General features: G+C 49.5%; 1 protein-coding gene across 2 annotated transcripts in view; it reads right to left on the reverse strand.

Annotated features, from left to right (window-relative positions):
- Positions 1–267: 267 nt before the first annotated feature.
- The window catches only part of CECR2 (CECR2 histone acetyl-lysine reader), a 92,799-nt gene continuing 72,885 nt past the window's right edge, over positions 268–20,181 (reverse strand). Inside the window, exons 8-19 of one of the 2 annotated variants that reach the window (XM_084282192.1) lie at positions 19,520–19,597; positions 14,578–14,734; positions 10,287–10,416; positions 9,962–9,999; positions 9,771–9,862; positions 9,375–9,501; positions 7,509–7,942; positions 6,159–6,287; positions 5,149–5,959; positions 1,646–3,029; positions 803–908; positions 268–532 (exon numbers count right to left, since the gene is read on the reverse strand). In XM_084282192.1, the coding sequence (XP_084138318.1) occupies positions 527–532; positions 803–908; positions 1,646–3,029; positions 5,149–5,959; positions 6,159–6,287; positions 7,509–7,942; positions 9,375–9,501; positions 9,771–9,862; positions 9,962–9,999; positions 10,287–10,416; positions 14,578–14,734; positions 19,520–19,597 (3,492 nt within the window). In that variant the 3' untranslated portion in view covers positions 268–526. The remainder of the gene's footprint in view (positions 533–802; positions 909–1,645; positions 3,030–5,148; positions 5,960–6,158; positions 6,288–7,508; positions 7,943–9,374; positions 9,502–9,770; positions 9,863–9,961; positions 10,000–10,286; positions 10,417–14,577; positions 14,735–19,519; positions 19,598–20,181) is intronic. The other variant, XM_084282193.1, reaches the window with a different exon arrangement.

Genomic DNA, 20,181 nt, shown 5'->3' on the forward strand with positions numbered 1-20,181 from the left:
CCTCCAGTGCTAAGCCCACTACAAGCTGGGCCCACCCCCTCCCCCATTATGTACAATACATTCACCAACAACAGAAATTTATTTAAAAAGGCAACAGGTTAAATTCTGTAAACTGGATCCAGCTCCAAAACACACACGTTAATACTACAAGTAAAATTCCATCATCGTCCTCTTCCACCCTGAAAAATATACCTGAGTTTAGCAGTCAATGAAAGTTTCAGCCCCCACCCCCGCCCTCCCCACCCCAAAAATCCCTCAAACCCTGAACGAGACGCAGTCTCCAGTCACGGAAAGCCACTAGGTTTGGCGATGCTCGCCCTGTGGTGGCGAGCCAGCTGCTCGGCCGGCTGGGGCCCTGCACCGCTCCGGGTTTCCAACACAAAAGCCGCCGTGGCACCATGCTCCACCGACCCGGGAAGCTACGTGCTGCTTGGGTGAGGGGAGGCTGGGAGGAAGGCCTGCCCCTCCTCCCCCTTGTCCAAATCACGTGTGGCTTTCGTCTTCATGAGGTCCTTCCTTCCTTGGACTAGCTCTGGAAGAGGAAGAAGAAGAGTTGGAGACTTTAACGGCCAGCTGTAGGAAGGAACAGCCTCATGATTTCATGCAACTACTTCAAAGCTAGCACTACGTCAGCCCAGGTTGTGTGTTATAGACAGAGACATCCCCAATTCCTCTACCTAACAGTGAGCTCACTTCCCAGCTTCCTCCAATGCTTCCCACTCCTGGCAAATATTTCTATCCTTTAATTGTCACTAAGAAAAAAGGCTCTCATCTGAGCTCTGCTCTCTCGGGTGACCCTTACTTGATCCAGAGGCAACGCTGATGGTTTTTGTGGCGTCAAATCTTCCCGGGACATGGTTGCTGTAGGCATCTTCGGGAAGGGAACTTGAGCCTGATGCATTTGCATTCTGGAGCCAGGTTGAATGGAGAGAGTTTTAGCACATGAACATCAAGAGCAAACCCCATCTACTTGACCGAACGCGCACACACACAACTTTCACATACAAGTACGTATTTTGCATGTCTTCTTTTTTAAGGCTTTCCCCCCACCCCCCAAACACAAACTTTGACTCCCGTCCCCCTCCCCCAATGACACAGTTGTAACCCCTCAACACTAGGAGAAGAAAAGTCCTTTGGGTCCTTTTTCTCCACATCTGCCTTACAAGATTTACTGCTCAAGTCATGCTGGAACTATCGCAAAATGGTAACAGCTGAAGCACATTTACGAAGTCTGAACAGGGAATTTTTGGAGTAGCAAAATTTTCCACTTGGGAATAAAACTTAATATGCAAAATCTCAATGAGACTTGATTTTTCTTTAAGGGAAATATGAGACAAAGAGGAAGGGAGGAACAAAGAGGAACAGAGAGGAACAAAGCACCAGTGTGGAGACGGACAGGAGAGGCTAACAGGTTTCCATGATGGCTAAAATTACGTGTTTTAAAAAGCTGCAGCAAGACTCTTTTCGTTTCCCAGGAAGGTCTAAGGGACCTCTTACTTCAAGAGTCTGAGTAACCCGTTAGCCTTTCACATTACCTGCCAGCTCCTCCGACTTCAGCCTGGGCCTTTCAAGAATACCCAACACACATGGTTACCCAGGCATCGCCCCCTCCCACCTTGCCTTCTCACAGAAAACACGCTCTTACCCCGATGATCTATACAAGTCCTGGGGTGGCCCCCCCATGCCACCTCCACTGCCTCTCTGCTCCATCAGCAAGGCCTGAAAGTGACCTATGTTCTCCTCCCGGCAGCGGTACAGGGGTCCCTCCTGAGAGAGGCCGTTGGCCTGGCCAGAGGCTGGATGATGATGAGACAGGTGGGCATTCATGGGCGATCCGTATGTCCTGGGTTGGAAATGGCTGGCGGGATGCCGGGATGCATAGGGAGAGCCAGTCTGTAGCATCACCCCGTGGGGAGGGAAAGCCGATGGCCCAAATCCCATTCCCGAGCCCAAGTGGGGCGGGGGAGCTCCGTAGAGGAACTCTCCTGCTGCCACTGAGCTTTGCCTCTTCGTGGCCGCGTTGTGGTTGTCCAAATCAAGGAACTCTTTGGGACTCTCCGGCCGCTCCTGCGATTCCTCGGACTTCTCATCTTCAGGCCCCAGATCCTGCCCGTCGCTCGGAGAAACCTCTTTGGCACTCGCTACGTCCATGCGGTTGGGAGAAGCCAGGGCAGCGCTCAGCGCCTCGCAGCCCTGCAAGCCGCTCACGTTCCCCCGCTCGGAGAAGGGGGGTCTGGCCAGGGGCGGGTGGCCACTGGGGCTGGCCTGGGGGTGCAGAGGCCTCTGCCAGTCCGAGTAGCCCTGCGGACAGGCGTAGTAGGGCGGCCGCTGGTAGTGGTGGTAGGAAGGTTGAGGCTGGGGCTGGTAGGGATAGGGCATGCCCTGGTGGGGCCGATAGCGGGGGAAGACCCCGGGGTGGGCGTTGCTCGGCTGGAAGCCCCGCGAAGGGAAATGCTGCGGGTGGGACACGGGGGGAGGCTTGCTGCCCATCACCGGGCTGAAGCCTTGCAGCCCCGGGTTGATGTGGTACCGGGCAGCTGAATTGGGGTACTCCAGACCAGGCATGTAGAGAGGGTGGAACTGGTTGGGGGCAGCCCCCACGGTGCTGGCGTCCATGGCAGGGAGGCCGGTGCCCTGCCCCAGGCAAGGCACGGCCGCTTCGGGCAGAGCCTTCCCCCCGCCGCAGAGGGGCTTCTCCATCAGGCTGGCAGCCAGCCCCTTCCCCTCCGCCGGCCCCTCGCCCGCTGCCCCGTTCTCGGGCACGGGCCCTCCTCGCTCGGAGGTGGGCGCCAGGTCCCTCACGCAGCCCTGTGGGCCAGCGTAGCCGCTCTCGGCTGGCCAGGCGCCCTTGCTCTGCCCTGCCTTCAGGTCGCTCTTCATGCCGGAGCCGTCCCCCTCCTCTGGGGGCAAGGCGCGTCGGGTGCACTCCATGGGCAGGGGGGGCTTGGGATGAGGTAGGAGTTTGGCGTAGGCCCCGTCGGGAATGCCGATGCACTGAGCCTTCTCCTCCACGCCCGCCGGTGGCTCCACTGGAAAGAGAAAGGGGAAACGTCAGGTGCTGGTCTTGTTTTGCACGTCAGCCCTCCCCACCCCACAGGCACACTCACCCAAGGCAAATTTGCCAAAGAGGAATTCTTGCCCGCTCAGCCAGATGTGCCAAAACAACCTCCTACCGTCTACTTTTGACAGCATGAACAGCAGCCTCGGTCATGCTGGGCCTCCCTCCTCTTTGGCTGCTGACACAAAGCCCAAGCGAAAACCTGAGGGCCATCCAAATCTCCAACATTTGGATGGAGAAAGTACCCTATCTTGATGAACTATTAAAATGGAAGAGGAGTGACTTTATAAGCTGAGCAGGTGTTTCCATCAAAGACTTTGAAGTAAGTACCTCAAAGCCTACAACATCCCATCCTCTACTCAGACGTCTTCATAAGATGGCTGGAGCACAGCATCATGCTAACTATGGGCTTTGTGGGGCTGTAGTCCCCCTTCCTACAGCCAATACCATTCTTTCAGAGACCCATAGCAATTCCAAACTTTGCAAAGTTGGCTGATCTTTTTGAAAGAACTCTTAAGTTACTCCCAGCGTTGCACACCTCTCTCGTAAAGACAAGGCATGTGAACTGAATCCTTAAGATTTCCGTAAGATACAGCTCCAACTGCAGTTTGCAAACCACCTCCACCAGAGAAACACGGCACATGTAGGTTTGCTCTGACATGTGTGTACAGAAGCTGCCCCATGGAGAAGCAGCTTTGGGAAATACTGCAGAAGCCACATGAGAGCAAGCTAAGAGCCAGGGCTTTTTTGATTTTACACTGTGTTGCCCCTTCTGGTCCACAAAGCTTGTTTGCCCACAGCTGGGCAAAAGCACTACCACATAGCAAGGTACTGTGAGGCTGATCACAGCCATATTTTAACCAACTGTGATTTGGAGATGCGGCCACTCTGCCCTGTAATCACTCAACGTCCTCTTGCAGTCTCTGTTCTATATCCAGCACAGTTAAATGATAATGAGTTTTAAGCAATGCCACACAAGGAAAGAGTTTCCGTAGTCCAAGGCACACAAGGGATCGATAAAAGATACAAGGTTTTTGATCTCTAGTTTACCAGCTAAAATTAATGAAAAAAATTGTTTTTGATCTCTAGGTTTTTTTGATCTCTACTTTAGGTTTGTTTTAAGTTTTTTTTTTTTTTTTTTTTTTAATCTCTAGTTTACCAGCTAGAATGAATGAAATTCAACTAGAAAGAAACTTGTGGTGGCATACATGACACGCTGCCATCTCATCTGAACTGACATGACTTTTCAGTGCCTTTCTGGCAGTCCTGTTCTGTGAAGATTTTGAGATGCTAAGCTCAGAAGGCACATGTGCATTTCAGAGGAGAAGCCATACTGACATATATTCAAGGAAGTGTATTCAAACCATTTCTTCGCATAATGTCTTCTCTCCTTACCTAACTCTTTGCAGATTCAATTTTTATATTAAATCCAAGTGAGTTCTAGAAGCATTACAGACTTACAGACCGTGCACCCAAAGGCAAACTGATAACTTGCAGGTATAACTGGTATGGAGGGGACCTCTGGCAGGTTACAGTGAAATGAAAAATCTTAGAAAAATCTACGTGATGGCTGGAGCAGAAAATATATTCTGATTTAGAATTTGAAGAAAAAAAAAAAAGACGTGTATAAACTATGTGTCCCACAACTATTTACACAAAAAATTAATCCTTTTCTAGAATAGAACCTGCTTTTGTTGCTGATCTTCAGCCAGTGCTTAAAATGGCCCCCAGTGAGCCTGAAAGTCAGAGCATCTTTCACACTTCTCTAACGGTGCAAATCCAAATAAAGCCACATCTGCAGATGCAGGCTTTGTGCATCTGCAGCACAGTTAAGCTCAGGACCCCAAGAGTCTGGAGCAGCAAAGCTAAACTATGTGGTGTTCCCCAGCTCCTCACAAGCACCCACCTACTACATGTGAACTCACAAACGCAGGGCATAGCTCCTCGCTCCCTGTGGCTGCTTGCGCACCCTTGATGTGTGCAGACAGGCACAAGGATTCACGGGGCTGCATCCTCTGCTGAGGTCCAGCAGCATAAAGAACTGGGGAGAAGCCTCTGGGTGGCTTCTGGTCAGTGCCGTGGGGAGTTACCTTGGTTGCTCTCTGGCTCCATGGTCTGATCCTGCGAGCTCCCATTCCCCATGACCGGCTTTGGGGGTGGCACGCCAGCAGAGGCGGCGTGAGCCAGCTGGGGAAAGGGTCCGGGGAGGTGCGGCGGGGGCGGCTGGCGAGGGTGGTAAGGCACGCCCGGCGGGCACACGCGGGAAGACAGCTGCTGCATCGCGATCATCTCTGGGCTGTCCATCATTGAGTCCCCACCCTGGCACCCTCTCTGAACCTGAGCCGGTCCCCCAAACAGAGCGGCCGGCGGCTGCGGCATCCTCTGGCCAGCAGCTTTCCCGGGTGGTCTGATGTACCCTGAGGGAGGCACCCCGTGAGGTAGGAAGTTTGATTGCTCAGTCCACTGGCTGGGAGGCAGAGGAGGCCGTAAGGCCCGGGGCTCCATCATGTGGCCGATGGCGCGGGGCTGCAGCGAGGGCGCTGGCCCCATGGGTGCCTTCTCCTCCGGCCCCACGGCACCCTGGCTGGCGGTGCTGTGGCTGCCATTCCACAGGGCCGGGTGCCCGCGGTTCAGGTACTTGTAGGGCCGGTACATATGTCCAGGGGGCACCTCCGAGCCTTCTGGCGGCCTCACCGGAGGCCCGTTGTGCCTTGGAGGGAGGAAGCCCTGCTGGAACTGGGCTGGCGGGTAGACGGCGTCCGGAGGGGGGCCGCTGACGCGCCCCAGCTGCAGGGTGCCTGGACGGGGTCCGAGGCCGGTGACGTGGGTCGGCCCCGCACACACCTGCTTCTCAGGGGCAGCCAGCCTGTGCCCACGGTGCTCGCTCAGTCCCACGGCCGGCTGGGGAGGCAGAGAGAAGGACATCAGTGAGAGGGAGGTGGGAAAAGACTGATGCTGGCATGCCAGCAGGTTGATCTGAGAGGCATTGCCACCGCAGGAGCCATCAGGGAGTCCCCCATACACCAGAGGGGACAAGCAGGGCACTGGGTGCCGTGATTTGTTGTTATGAAACAATTGTTATTGTTATGAAACAATTTACCTGCATGGCAAAGTGCTGGTGCTGCTGAACTGGGTCTCCAGGATGGGGCTCTGGCACTCGCGGTGAGCCATACAGTTTTGTTGGATCTGATCCACGCAGGGGACCGAACGTTCCTGGCACAGCTGGTCTCTGGGGGACGGGGAAGGGAGCAGGAAGGAGAAATAAACACATTTGTGAGATGCAGAAAAGCAGAAGAGCTGCTTCAAGCAGAGGGTAAGCCAAGACCAAAAGAACCACACAGAACAGACAGGCTTTTTGGAGATGCCATGAAAAACCTGTAGGCTTTTCTATGAAATGACACAGCTCTCCTGCCAAAGAGTATCATATATCCCTGAGCTCAGGTTGTGATACACTCACCTACCACCCAGCTATTCGGAAGCAAGTAAGACAACTGGAGGGGACGCTGGTTTATTCCCGTCCCTGGAGCAAACCACAGGAGCACGTGAGCAGAACAAAGGGGACCATGCTGGATTGCTTTCAAAATACTTGCTGGCTCCAGCTCTCCTACTGGCTTCTGCTGCTATCTGCATCACAAGAATCACTCTAAAACGTTTTCTTTCCAGCTAAAAAAGTGAGGAATAGCCTGGATCTCAGAAAAGCAGCTGTCACACTACACCACAAGACATCATGGGTTAAAAAGGAAAAGACAGTAAAGGATGGGTGAGGAACAGCCCATAGAAGAGGCAGAACAGGTGGCCCTCGGAGAGGAAACATCAGGCTAAAGGGAGGTCACTGCTGCAGCCCAGGGTGGCCTTGTGTGTGGTTTTGTTTACTGCTTTTATAAATATCAAGGCACAGAATGCAGTAGTATGCAGATGGCACAAAGTTACCGGGCATCTGTAAACAATTGAGACAAAAGAAGGCTGGCTTGCTCAGCATCATAAACTGGAGGTTGAAAGAGGAAACGTGACTGCTTTACGTGCACAATGGGGTACCTCTCCAGGGAGAGAGAGAAAACCGGGGGAGCCAGGACTGCCCAAGCACACATGGGTACTTGCCTGCAAAAAATGTTGTTAGACCTTTCCTAATTAGTGTGGTAGTGATCTAGTTCAGCCTCCAGTTACAGAAGTAGCTACTCTTCTAGCTCCAGCTACTCTTAACAAAGTGTGTTATTTCCAGTCCTATCTCCTCAGCCAACTACACAAAGACCGGGTAAGGCCGAACTGTCTTGGTTTAAATTTAAGGGCTGAAAAGTTTCAGTTTGAGAAACCACAGCTCCAACCCTCAATCTCTGGGAGGAGATCCTTGCCACAAAGTAGGGATTCCACAGGGGAGAGTTCAATTCCCTTTTCCCTCCCCGCCTCTCTCCACAGGCAGGATCGATGAAGAACAGCAGAAACTGCTCCTTACCATCTGGCCGGGATGTGGCACGGGGCTGGGCATGCCGCCGTACTGCAGCGAGCGGGGGAAACCTCGCCCATTGGAAGGGCCCACTTCTCGAGGAGGCTGCATGGGGTTGCCACTTGGATCCTCTGCAGAGGACGAGGAGAAGGAGGAGGAGGAGGAAGAGGAGGAGGAGGCGGGAGCCCTCGAAGCAGCTCGATATGGTGGAGGTTTCCCTCCATTTTCCAGGCGCTGCTGCCTCTTGCCTGGTCCCTCTGGGTCTCGTGACCGAGTCCAAACATTGCCAGCGCTGGAGCGGCCAGCCCGCCGGCTCCTCTTCTCCCGCCTTCCATCTTCTCTGATCCAAAACTCCTCATCTGTGTCTCCATCTTCCCCAGGGAAGTGCTTCATCATTGCTCGGTGGAAACACCTCTCCAAGTTGTAAGCCATCTTGGTATATTCTGCCAAAAGAAACCCAGCAACATCAAGGACAGAGCCTTACAGAGAGAAACAGTTAAGCAACATCAGACTTTCCTCATTTCCCCAGAAAAATCATCTCTCTCTGCAGTTGTGTTTTTTTTTTGTTTTTTTTTTTTGCTTTTTTTTTTTGGAGGAAGACTTTTGTTTCTACCTAGTTGACTGGTCTATATTCTTAAACTCAATAAGCAATGCAGCATCAGATTTGTTCAGTAACCCCACCAGAGGACAGGCACACAGGCATGACAAAGTACCATTAGCAGCATGGCTTGCACAGTCAGCATTAACCTAACATCCCAGAATAGTACCAAGAATTACATTACGGCAAACACCACCTCTGCTTGCAGAGATGTGTGACCTGCACTGCTAGCCAGCAGTGCTGAGAAGAGAGACGTTAAATTCCAGCAATGCTATTTGATTCTGCTCAAGAGGCTTTTGCTGGACTGGTTCAAATCTCTGCTGTATGCTACAAGACAAAGGAAAAAAATCAGCAAAGATCATTTATCCATGTACAGTTTTTAAAGCACTTGCTGACCATGACACAAAAGCTATTGCAAATACCACGGTCACTACTGTGCAATTCCCACAGGACAGTTCTGCTCTGAGGGGCTCCTACTTTTCATTGGAGTGTATAAGAAGGAAAATACAGGTGAGAGGTGTCGATCAGTCTTGAAGCAAATGACTTTCCAGTTGTTTCCACTGAACTAAAAAGTTCCTTGGACGACAGAGTTCCCCCACTGGCAGTGCAGAAATGCTTTTACTTAGGGCCCACAGTGACAAGCTGAGAAGCTCTGTTTTCACTTTCAAAGTGGTGCTGTTGAGACATGGTCTGCAGCGATGACCCACCATATGGGGAGTGACTTCTTACCTAAGCAACGTGCAGAATTTTAATCGGCGTGGCAATTAAACCCAGGGTTTCCCGTTTGTGGGCTTATGCTATTCATTCAATAGCCAAGGAACCTAAAAAATATATTTTCCATCCAAAAGGCTACAGATGTGGCTCACTTTTCACTTTTTTTGGGGGGTATTCAACAAACACTGGAGGCTGACCAGATTCATTATGTTCTTCAAAATGTGTTAGATATCATGAGACAAAGGAACACAGACACATGCAAGCACACAAAGGAATGAGCTCGTACAGAAACAGACTTTCTTCTCTTTGTATGTTCTGCCTTCACCACCCGTCAACATGGGAGCCCTTTAGTATGACATGCCACATGTATCAATCAGCATGACAACTGTGCTAAAAACCTGGCTAAATCCCCAGGCCTTACTACTCAGGAGCTTTCCTCCAGCCTCTCAAAAATATCCTGAAAGAGAGTAAGCACAAATCAAGTTCTGGTGAGTAGGTAGGGATCAGTGCCTGCTTTAACTCAGCACTGGAAATAGATGAACTTAGCATCTTACTGCTCTTACCACTGCCTTCACCATTGTACTTAAGACAGTTCCTGAACATGGTCTTCATATCGCCCACAAATTCTTCCTTGGTGCAGTACTGACCTCCATTCAACTTCTTCTCCATGCTAGAGATGTCCATGGGGGCCTGAAATTCAGCAAAACTTTCCTTGAGTTACAGCAAGAGCAATGGGACTTACAAAGGTACATAAATTACTAGCTTCCTCACAGAGGGCATGCAGAGCAGAGGCTGCTCTCCTGAGGGCAGCCTCTCCTCTTGCATTTCCTACACCCAAAGGGATTACTGCAGCTTGACTGTGAGGATAACACAGCTCACAGAACTTCAAAACACTTACAAGTAATTGCACCCCAGTCAACAAAGAGCATCAGTCAAGCACGCTGCGCTGCTTTCCCTACCTTAATGATCTGGTAGTAGTTAGGAGCATACGACTCATCAACGGGTTCCAAGAAGGGCCAAGAGTCCTTGTGAGCCTTTACCACATCTAGAACTGGTAGCAACAAAAGACAGATGGTTACACACACGCCTGGGGGACTGTGTCGCTTTGAAGAAGTCATGCAAAGAGGAAAATCGGGACAGGTGGACTAACCTTTGTACATGGCTGTGAACTCATCATCCAGTTCAAAGCTGTAATTGGAAGAACAACAGTGAATAACAGAGACTTAGCACATATAAGGCATTCCCTCTTAGCTCATCCTCCCTTCCATGCCACATGCAGTGCCATGAAGTTAAACAGGCCTCATCACAAACACTTGTCTCGCATGGACCAAATCCAGGTGTTTCTCAGCTTACTCCTTGCTGCTCTCCAACCTCACTTATCCCTCCTCATTCCTGTGGATGACCACACTCCTCTCCTCCCCTCCCTACTAAGGCTTCACTGCACGGGTGTGCTGCACACCCAGCTGCATACTCACAGATCCTTGGTCCTTCGCTCTTCCCTGGTAGGGGAACTGGGATCCAAGTGGGAAAGCTCGGGGGGCAGCTCCTTCCCCTGTGCCAGCAGCCAGGCCCGCTCTTCACGAAGCTTCCTCCTCCTGGCTCGCTCTGCAGCAGGAAGGGGAAACAAGCAGAAAAAGCCATTCAGTGCTCCTTGTCAACAAGGTCTCACAGAGAAAGCTCAGGCAGCTCCTGCAGCTCTCAAGAACTCTCTGCAAAGAAGCAGAGGAGCTGAGAACACCGTACACCACAAACACACCTCTTCATTTTCCCTTGACTAGTCCATCAGTGATTTCGGCGCATTACTGTGATGCAGATGCTGCACATGCCACCTTCCAGACAAATTCCTGACCACAGTGTGGTACAAAGAGAGTTCAAAGCACAGACCAAGGCATAGATCAGTTAAACAGAAAGAGATGACTTATTAAATTACCATCCTTTATCTGCTTGCCACCAGTCCCCATGCTGTCAAAAAAGCACAATAACTCCTCAGCCAGGTGAGCTCACAGCAGCTGGTTTTGCACTGAGGCTGATGAAGAACAGTGCTGAAAGAAGGGTGAAGTTCTACCAGCTGGGTGGCAACGAGTAGCTGGGTCAATAATATCCTCCATCCCCACAGCCAGCTTTGGGAAGATTGTTCAGGTAGGCCTTCACGGCCAGCAGCCAGAGAGAGCAAGCTACCACACAGGAGGGCCACTGGGACAGCTTTGGTTTAAGAGGTGAGAGACAGGAAGAAGCAACGTTAGTAATATAACCTGTGGTTTGCAACCAGACAGCTGGCTAACAGATTGCTTCATAATAGAAAGTTTATGGACTCTTATGAACCTCATTTCCTTTTTGTTATAGGAAACCTGAATTCATTTGACTTGCTAAACACCTGTACCAACTTTCTGTTGAAGCAGAATTTTGTGAAAATGCAGCTCAAGGAGAGATGTCATAGCTGCAACACCCCAGGAAATTGGCCACAGGGCCACACCAGGGAAACACCCAAGTGAAAGAAAGATTAGAGACCTGGCCAAAATCCTCTAACAGAGGCTCCATCTCTGGACAATGACCCAGACTTGAGAAGCACATGCTGGTAGAACAGTATTAATATGCTGTCCTACTGTGCCAGTCAAAAGAAAGCCTGTGATGAGGAGTAGGAGCACAAGAGAACTAGGAATGAGTGTCTCCAGGATGACGCTATCTGTATGCATTTAATCTTTACTCTTACAAGAGAATCACCACTCAAACAGACGTTCTGCTGCTAAATAAAACCTTCCATGCTTCTCCTGCAGCGACTGAGGAAAATGTAGGTACTCCTTCCCTGAAGAGGAATTGACAGCCACACCTCATGCCCACTCAAAAAAAAAAGTGATGGATTTCTCTGCTGGGAAGGAACCTGAGATGTCACAGTCACCAATGGTACCACTGCAAGTCATGGTTTTACTCCAGGAACAATACCCATATCTGAAAGCACACTCTAACAGGATAATGGATATTGTTTAGGAATAGCTACAAGGTGTATGTTTTCCAGAGAGGTCCATGGCTAGATGTATCAAAGATTGGTAAAAAAGAGTCCAAATTTAAATTTTCTGTTAGAAGACTCCGGGCAGCACTGAAGTTGGGAGGACAGGACTTTCATTTAATATGTCCTACAGAATCTATCAGCATCTGTTACACCATTTAGTAAGGTGAGGTCTAACATCAAACTACAGTTAGCGGAGATTATCAGTCAGTCCAAGCACGGGTTCAGTATTGCACGCTTCTTTAGTAAAATTAACCTCGCTTAGATGACATTGTTATGGATGCCTAAGGTGAGGAACACAGATAGTAATGACTTGTGCAGCAAAAGGAAAGACTCATGCCAACAGCAACCAAGAGGTAAGGTCACGTAGATATCAGAAATCCATCAATGCCTGCCAAACATCTGACATAGTAAACTGACAGGGATTGCGGATCGCTACCGTGTTACCAGGCTGGAGCTCAGTCAGTACTGTGACAGGTCCCAGCACCACAGGGAGGAATTAACACAGCTTTGTTAAAGGTAGAGTTTGCTGCCATGCTGTTGGCCTGGACTGAGAGGCCACCAAATATCAAAAGCTGACCAATGCCCTAAAAAGTACCTCAAACAGATAGAAAGTCGTGTGTGAGAGGTAATGTTACAACGGCATCTGGAAGAGAACTGGAAGATTCTAACCTGCTGTTCTAGGAGAAATCTAGAAAGCTGCTTTAACTCCTAAATTCAGGAAAATCCAGATGGGCCCAGCAGGAGGGTCCCTAACTGGGGTGCGCATTGGAGTGGAGGGAAGTGAAATCCCACACTGGAAAGAGGAATGCGATCTAGAGACAGGCATACAGTCCAAACCCAAGATGCAGGTGAAGTGCTGATGAAGTCACAAAGAACACAGATATTCCACCCTGTGTTTCATATCACCCCTCTTAACAATTTACAGAATTGTTAAATCCTAAGCAGAAGGCAAAATACAGGAAAGTCTTTGTTACCCTAAAAATATCTGTCAGCGGATGTCCAGCTTTAACAAGTCTGAACCAAACAAAACAAATGACTTCATTTTCAAATCACTTTCTGTCCATCATAAGAACTATCACAGTAAGTGTTAACAGAGGGTGTTGGAGGGTGAGCTTGACAGTCATAGAACCAGTAAGCAATAAGGAAAGATGGTTACGAAGCCAAAGTCTTACCCAGATAGCTGCTGTTTCTATGGATGAAAAATATAGCACTGATTTAACAGAACAGATCATCCATTCAAACAACCTTTCCAAACAGCTTTTGCACCAGTTTAAAAGCAGACTTCTCTTGACTTAGCCTAAACTGACTGGGAACAAGTTTGAAGTAAATTGAAAGAAACTGCTCAAACCAAAATAAAAGCATGCCTGCCAAGAAAAGCACTAATGTATGCGAAATGGCTTAAAACAGCTTACTGCCCAACCCCATGCCAGTTTTTTGAGTGGCTCTGGTGAGTTTGTATCAGATGACATAGTTATTGTATTTACCCCCAAATTCACAAGGCTTTTATCAAAACAATACCTGACCAGCTCTGAATACTAGATTTAAATTTGCAGCTCCTCTGGATCTTGAAGATTAATTTTGTCTATACAGATGGAGAGTTAAAGCACAGGGAACATGCAATTTGCCAAGGTGAAACAGATACCTGTAGCAGATCTGGAAGCTGGATGATTCTGAGTTTAAAGTACCAGATTAGCCAAGACCAGCAACCAGAAATATCCAAAGGCCAAGCAAGTAATTGGATTTTCGAAAGGTTAGAAAGTAAGCAGGTAAAAGGAACTATTCTTAGATAACATCTGGTCTGCTACCAGACATCTGGTAGCAGACTTGTTTCATCTTGGAAAGTTTACAGGGTTTGCACGAACCCTTTTTCCCCCCCCTCCTTTTCTGGTTCTTTTTCCACCTAAGGATTCACAACAGTGATACTGCCACGCATTGTGAGAACATATTTTCTGACAATATTCAGTGTTTCCCTGGAGCTGCAACAGCCCAGCCAGCCACTGGCAAAAGCAGCAAATAAAGAAATCCCTGTAAAGGAGGCTAAGAGAGGTGGTGGTTAGATATGAGCCTGCTCTTAGACACCAGTACCTACATGTACTGGCTGAATGTCTCCAGTCTGTGTCTCAGACTGATGTATGAAATGCAAGACCACTGTTTCTTGCAGAACAGCCCATATTTATGTTACTTAAAAACATCAGAAAACAAGACCAAAACCTGAATTTGCCACCTGCCAGTGCTCTGTTTAGCCTGGTTCCTTCACCTTTAGTACTCCAGCTGATGAGGTCAGGAGCAATATAAAAATAATACCCTCACTATTCCCATGTTGTCCCCTTCCCTTTCTCCCCAAAAGGAATCCTCCTTTCATCATGCAGTAGGCCAGAAAGACCAAATACTATTCAGTAAGAGTTAAGCCAGCTAAGCCTGCATGGAGGGAGATCTATGAGAAGCCCGGTGGGGACACAAAAGAAGGAAACCGAGGAACAACATGGATAGCAGGAGAAAAATACAGCTATGACAAGGAAAAAATGAGTATGACTTGAAGAAGACAGAACTGAAGAGAACACTAGAGAACAGCCATCAATACAAGAGGGGTGGACAAGGCAAAAAGAAAGTACAGTCAGACCAATTTATCTAAGCCAAGTCCAAGAAGAGTTATTCCCATCAGTTTGCCTGGCAGGGGAGGGATGCAAATAGATCTTAGCTCAAGATCTCAGACTCAGCTTTGAAATCTCCCACCTCTGCTTCACACTGGCTGCACGTACCTTCCACTGCTTTGACCTTCTCCTCCATCTCTCTTTTTCTCTCCTCCTTTAGCAGCTGCTCCTGCTCCCTCTTCTGCACTGCTATAAGGATCTGGCGCTCCTCCTCTTCCTCTCTGCGCCTCTGCTTCTCCATCGAACTGAGCACATTCGGGTTTACCTGTGACAGAACAGTGCACAGAAAAATGTAATGCAGCACTGGCTTATTCAAGTCTGAGCAGAGGCAGGTTTACTTGTGCAAGTATTAAGGCATACCTACAGCGAATGGCTGGAACAACAAAAAGAGAGATGTACATATGAATTCTCAGATAAAAAGCAACATGGAAAGGTAATTGTCAAGCAATGAGACCCTACTGACTGAAAGGCAAAGGAAGGAGAAGTGATTGGTTCGGCAAACTGCTGCTCCACCAGGGATGTGCCCCATGGACTTCCCTTCTGGGCAAAGGAATCTGGCTGTTGTCACCCCTGTGCAACGCCTACACCCCTTCCAGCTAGCCGAGTCCCATGTTACAAGTGTGAGCAGAAAGAACTGCTCTGCTGCGCCTGGCTCTGCCATAAAACACCCAGTACTTCGGATAGAAAAGGAGACCAGTACAGCCTTACGTCAAGGTATCATTTGGAGTGTTTTTCTTTCCCATTCAAACTAAAGCCCACCATATTTCTATGAGCTAATCTCCCATGAACCAGCCCTCAGTCATTTGTTTGTTTCCTGCTGGGTCCCCTGGCCAGCTTTCTCATTCAAGTACGCCTGGCTCTTTATGGCCCCACTTCCTCACCTCCCCACGCCCAGCAGGCTGTAAGGCTGTGTTTGATCCCACTTAGACTGCACGCTTCTCAGACCAGGAATTGCCTGCTCCTGTTTCTCCAATAAAGTGCGAGGTATGTATGTGGCAGTGTGGAATTACCTTTATTGGCTTAATTTAATTAGAAGTCAAATGAATCAGCCATCTACTCCCACCTCTTTGACTTCTGCAAGATCAAGGTATGTGTGCCTTATCAGCAGGGAATACTGACCAGAAAAGAACAACGCACATACGGTTTTGTCCACCTTCATTTCAGGGACTAACCAGCAACCACCACTTAAGCAGAAGGTATTTCCTGAGGATTAGCAATCAGCTGGGGTCCCCTGGCTGCTGCTCAGACCATCAACTTCCCTCGGCCTACTATTAATCCCCAGAAAAAATCTGGCACTATGATTACTATTTTGTCCTTGTTTTGTTGCCTACAAGGGGAACCTCGGGGTGTTTTGATAAACGCCTAGAAATGTTGTCTGGTTTTAGTGTACATTCATTCCCTCTCTGCCTTTCCTTCCCCTTCCCCTACACAATACTGCCCTACAATCTCCCCCTGCAGCTCTCCGTGGACAAGCACCACATTATTGTCCTGTCCTCAGCAGCAAAAATACATTAAGAGAATTACACTTCAACCACCAGCAGCTACAGAAAAGTGTCCAAGGGAGCGCTACAGGATTTTTCACGACATCAGGTCCATATCCTGCTTTTAGAGACAGACTGGACAGCACAATCACCTATTCTGTGCTATCTTTTTAGGTGAAAGCCACAGCATGATCTCACCACAAGGGAACTCTGCCTATTTTCCTTCTTAGTTCTTTGCCTACTATTAGTACTTAATGCTTCCACTGCTTTCCAAAGGAAACCATTCTGCAAGTCCACACTCCTTTAGGTTAGCCAGCATCTCCTTGCATTCAGCCTGAAGTTAATTTTTCATCCCCTCATTCCATCCAATTATTCCTAGTTACTCTTTTCTAGTCCAGCATAAATTCTCCTCTCCTTCAGTCACATTCCAGTGTTTATGAGCTTCCTCAGACACTTGCACAAATCTTCTGTTTCTGTAATTAGGTTAAATATCTCCTTATAAAGCAACCCTTCCAGCTCCTTAATCATTCCAGTTGTCTTTCTCAGATATTTCCTCCAACTGATCAATATCTAAGCACCAGCATGCCCAGGACTGACACTGGTATGTCAAGTAGAAGATAAGAACTTGCAGAATTGGGTTCTACATTTTTGCTTTTTATTCTTTTTCAAATCCCTTTCCTATCTTATTTTCTACTCATGCACTACAAACAACTTCTTTTCAGGCCTGATCCTGACAGTCTTTAAACAGCTTTCCTCCCAACCTCCTTGTCTGACCTATAAATTGCAATAGAAACCAAAGAAAACCATCATTAGGAAGAGAACAACGTGAGCAGGAACCAGCCCTCAGAAGTCAGCAGCACACCAGAGATTTAATTGAGGACGTGACCATCAGCCTTTGGACTCTCCAGCCAGTAGATCTAAGCCAGCCTGTCATGCCACACTAATTTGCGCAAATGTCAGTGCACAGGTAAGCCCTCCCCTTCCCTTAAATTCATGCAGCATCCACCATTCACAACCTACATAAACACAACACCCAAGTCGCAGTGGTCACACCAGGACCTCTCCAAGCCTACTGGGTGCATCGAGCACCCCATATATACGGTAATGACACAAGACAGAATCCATAGCACGTTCTGGATCAACCCTTCACAAATATCATGCTGACAAGGCAATGCGACAATCTTAGCAAAGGAGAGAACGTCAACCTGGCAAATCTAGGAACAGAAGGAAAAGAGAAAAGCAGGAACCACAGACTGCAGCAGATGCCCCTAACAACTGCATTTGCTCACTGGGGTGCTTGCAGGGCAGTGGCAATGCTGGGTGGATTCCTCACGACACTTCAGACACAGAAATGGCCTGAATTTCAGAGGGACCTACTGCCTGCTGCTGCTGTCCCAGTTAAAGCCCATTGGAGCTGAGGGTGTTCATCTCAGGGTTAAAAAATAAGCAAGCAAACACAAACAAAAGATAGATAGCAAGTTTCAAACTCCTACTAGACGTGATGGAAGCAGACACCCATTGGCATGACAAAAGCAAGAAACCAACACAAGTTAAACTTCCTTCGTAAATGAAGCAGCAGCAAAGAGAACATTTCTCCAGCTTCATTCCCACTTGCATGAAAAAAGCCAACAACAAGCAAACCAACTCTCGCTTCTGTGACCACCACCTCCTTCCCTCCGCCAGAGAGCACTCCAGGACACAACATTGCTGCCTCCCCCCGGACCCCAAAAGGGCCAAATTTCTGCCTTTTACTTTGCTCTCAGACAGCGGGTATCAGACTTCAGGAGCAGGAGGCGCGGGCGCCCTGGCCCCTCGCCCTCCAAACCTTCCCTGCTCCGGTTTCCGCAGCACTGCCCTAATGAGGGTGCTGCTCAGGCGGCTCTTTAATGAGGAGCTAATCTGAACCACCTGTTGAGAAATCCCCCGCAGGATTAGGAGCCTACGGAGCAGTTGCATCTCGGACCGAGGCGGCATCCATCTAGCGGAGCCGGGAGGCAGGGGTCACCCCTGCACAGGAGGCAGTTTTCTCCCCGAGGCTTGCCTGCTGCCCACCCCTCGCTCAGCCAACAAGCCATCAGATGCCTGGCACCGTCGCTGGCTCCCCTGCGTGCTGCATCCCGCTGGGCAGGCAGCACACCCGCCCAGAGATTCCCCATCCTCGTGCTGGCTGAGTCCCCGCTCCCCACTGCGGCAGGAGCCAGGAGGGCCCCCCGCTCACTGGAAAACGTTTCACTGGCCCACAGGCAGCAATTAACAGCCCTCTGCCGCCGCAGACCTGGAGCACCTGCGGTACTGATTAGCATCGTTCAGGCTCCATGTGTTTCCCACTCCCCTCCTCCTCTGGGATTTCTGCTGCCTGCGAACAAACACGTGGCCCTGCGCTTCCTGGACGGTGGGCTCTGCAGAGGGCAGCGCTGGCCCCCAACTGACCATCGCCAGGGTCTCATTTTCCTCTCTGCAAGCTTTTATCTGCAGCACGATGAGAGGCTCTTCCTTCCTCCATGTATTTTAAGCAATCGTGTTTATTGTGGGGAGCGGTACTTTCTCCTTTGTTTTGCAGGAACCCCTGGCTCACGTGGGATATTCCCTGCAGCTCGATTTCCCGGGGTTTGACAGCATTCTGGGACAAAACAACAGGTAACTATGTTTTCATTACGTCTGCAGTGAGGGATTATGCCATGGCCTGACAGAATCAAGCCACTTTTTTCCTCTAGAGCTAATCCTGTGTTGCCTGACCACTTTCTTTGGGTAGCAGTTGCCAGTTGAAAGAACCCCCATCTCCACCGCACCATGCCCCTGGCTGTACCAACGTGACTGTTGGGGGCTGTGTGGTGAACTGGATCGGAAAGCTGATCTACGTTAAAAATAACCAACCAAAGAAAAGGGTTATATTTAACTCCAGCCATTTTTCTGGGTCTGGTTCACTGCACAGACCCGCAAGCAGCAGCGCTTTTACACCGATGGGGTAGAGAGAAGATGAGGGTGAGGAGGCACGGAGGGGCCATTTTAGCAGACAATATTGTAGTTTGATGAGCATTTCTTTAAGAAAATGCCTAAACTGTGACTTCCATTTCCATCTGACCCCCCTCCTAGCTCAGCTCTGTACTCCATCAAGTCATTCTTCTCTCTCCCCGCACTATCTACACCCTCATGTGTTTGCAGCCTCACGTTTTCCCCTTGGCTGAATTTCTGTCATTTCCCTTTGTAAGCCAGTTCTTCTAGCCCTCTCATCCTTCTTCAACTTTTTCTTTGAACTGCCTCGAATGTGCCAGCACTTTCATTGAAGTGGAATTCCCCAGGCTGAGTACAGATTTCCATATGCAGCTGCACCAGCGTCTGCGGCAAGGCCGCTTACCTCTGCGATCCAGAGGGCAGCACCTCCCTGCTCGCCATAGAAACCCCGAGTGTCAGCCTGCGTTTGACGGGCATTACCACCCATCTCCCTTTCAGCACGAGCACTTTCAAACGACTCCTTCCCACTGAATAGCGATGCTGCGGTTTATTTTTTCCCCCAGGAGGCATCTGCTCTCGCCTCCCTCTGTTGTCCTCCCCCTCGCACCCCCCCTCACCTCCTGCTTGATTGGTTTGATGGGCTGATGGTCAGACATCCACCTGGGAGAAAACTCTGGCCGCTGCAGACGCTTCTCCTGAAACAGGGTTGAGAATTGAGGGAAGGAAAAAGAGAGTGGAGGAAATTAGGGCACATCGGTGGTACTGGCAGGAGAAACTCTGGGGGCTAGAAGTGACCATGAAATCCCTATTAGCTTTACATGGGCAGCAATCAAACACACTGAACTCAGTCCAAGAATATCACGCTGACTGCAGAGCCCATTTTGCAAAGCCATCCAGACGAAGGATCCTGTTCCTGCTGTCCCACCTGAAAATGTTCCTTTGATGGGCAGCACCCTTTGGAGTCTAAGGGCTCTGCCATACCATCTCAAGCAGACCTAGCTAGGACAGCTAAAGCAGCAGCAACTGCCCCTTCAGCAGAGCCAGCTGAGAAACTGCAGTAAAAGTAAAATCAGAGGCAGCTTGCAGAGAAAAGCCAGGCAGTAAATCGCAGAAGTTCAGAAGCAGACAGAGTTTCCCTGCTTGCAGAAAAGGGACGCACAACATGGCTGAAGACAGGAACCCCTTCAGCCATCCTACCCATGCTACTGTGCAATCACCGACCAGATCTCTAGCCCTACCACTCCATGGGGAGAATCTTTCTCCCCATGCGTGAGCTAGA

The sequence above is a fragment of the Netta rufina genome, assembly GCF_964035555.1.
Source record: "Netta rufina genome assembly, chromosome: 1".
Lineage (NCBI taxonomy): Eukaryota > Metazoa > Chordata > Aves > Anseriformes > Anatidae > Netta > Netta rufina.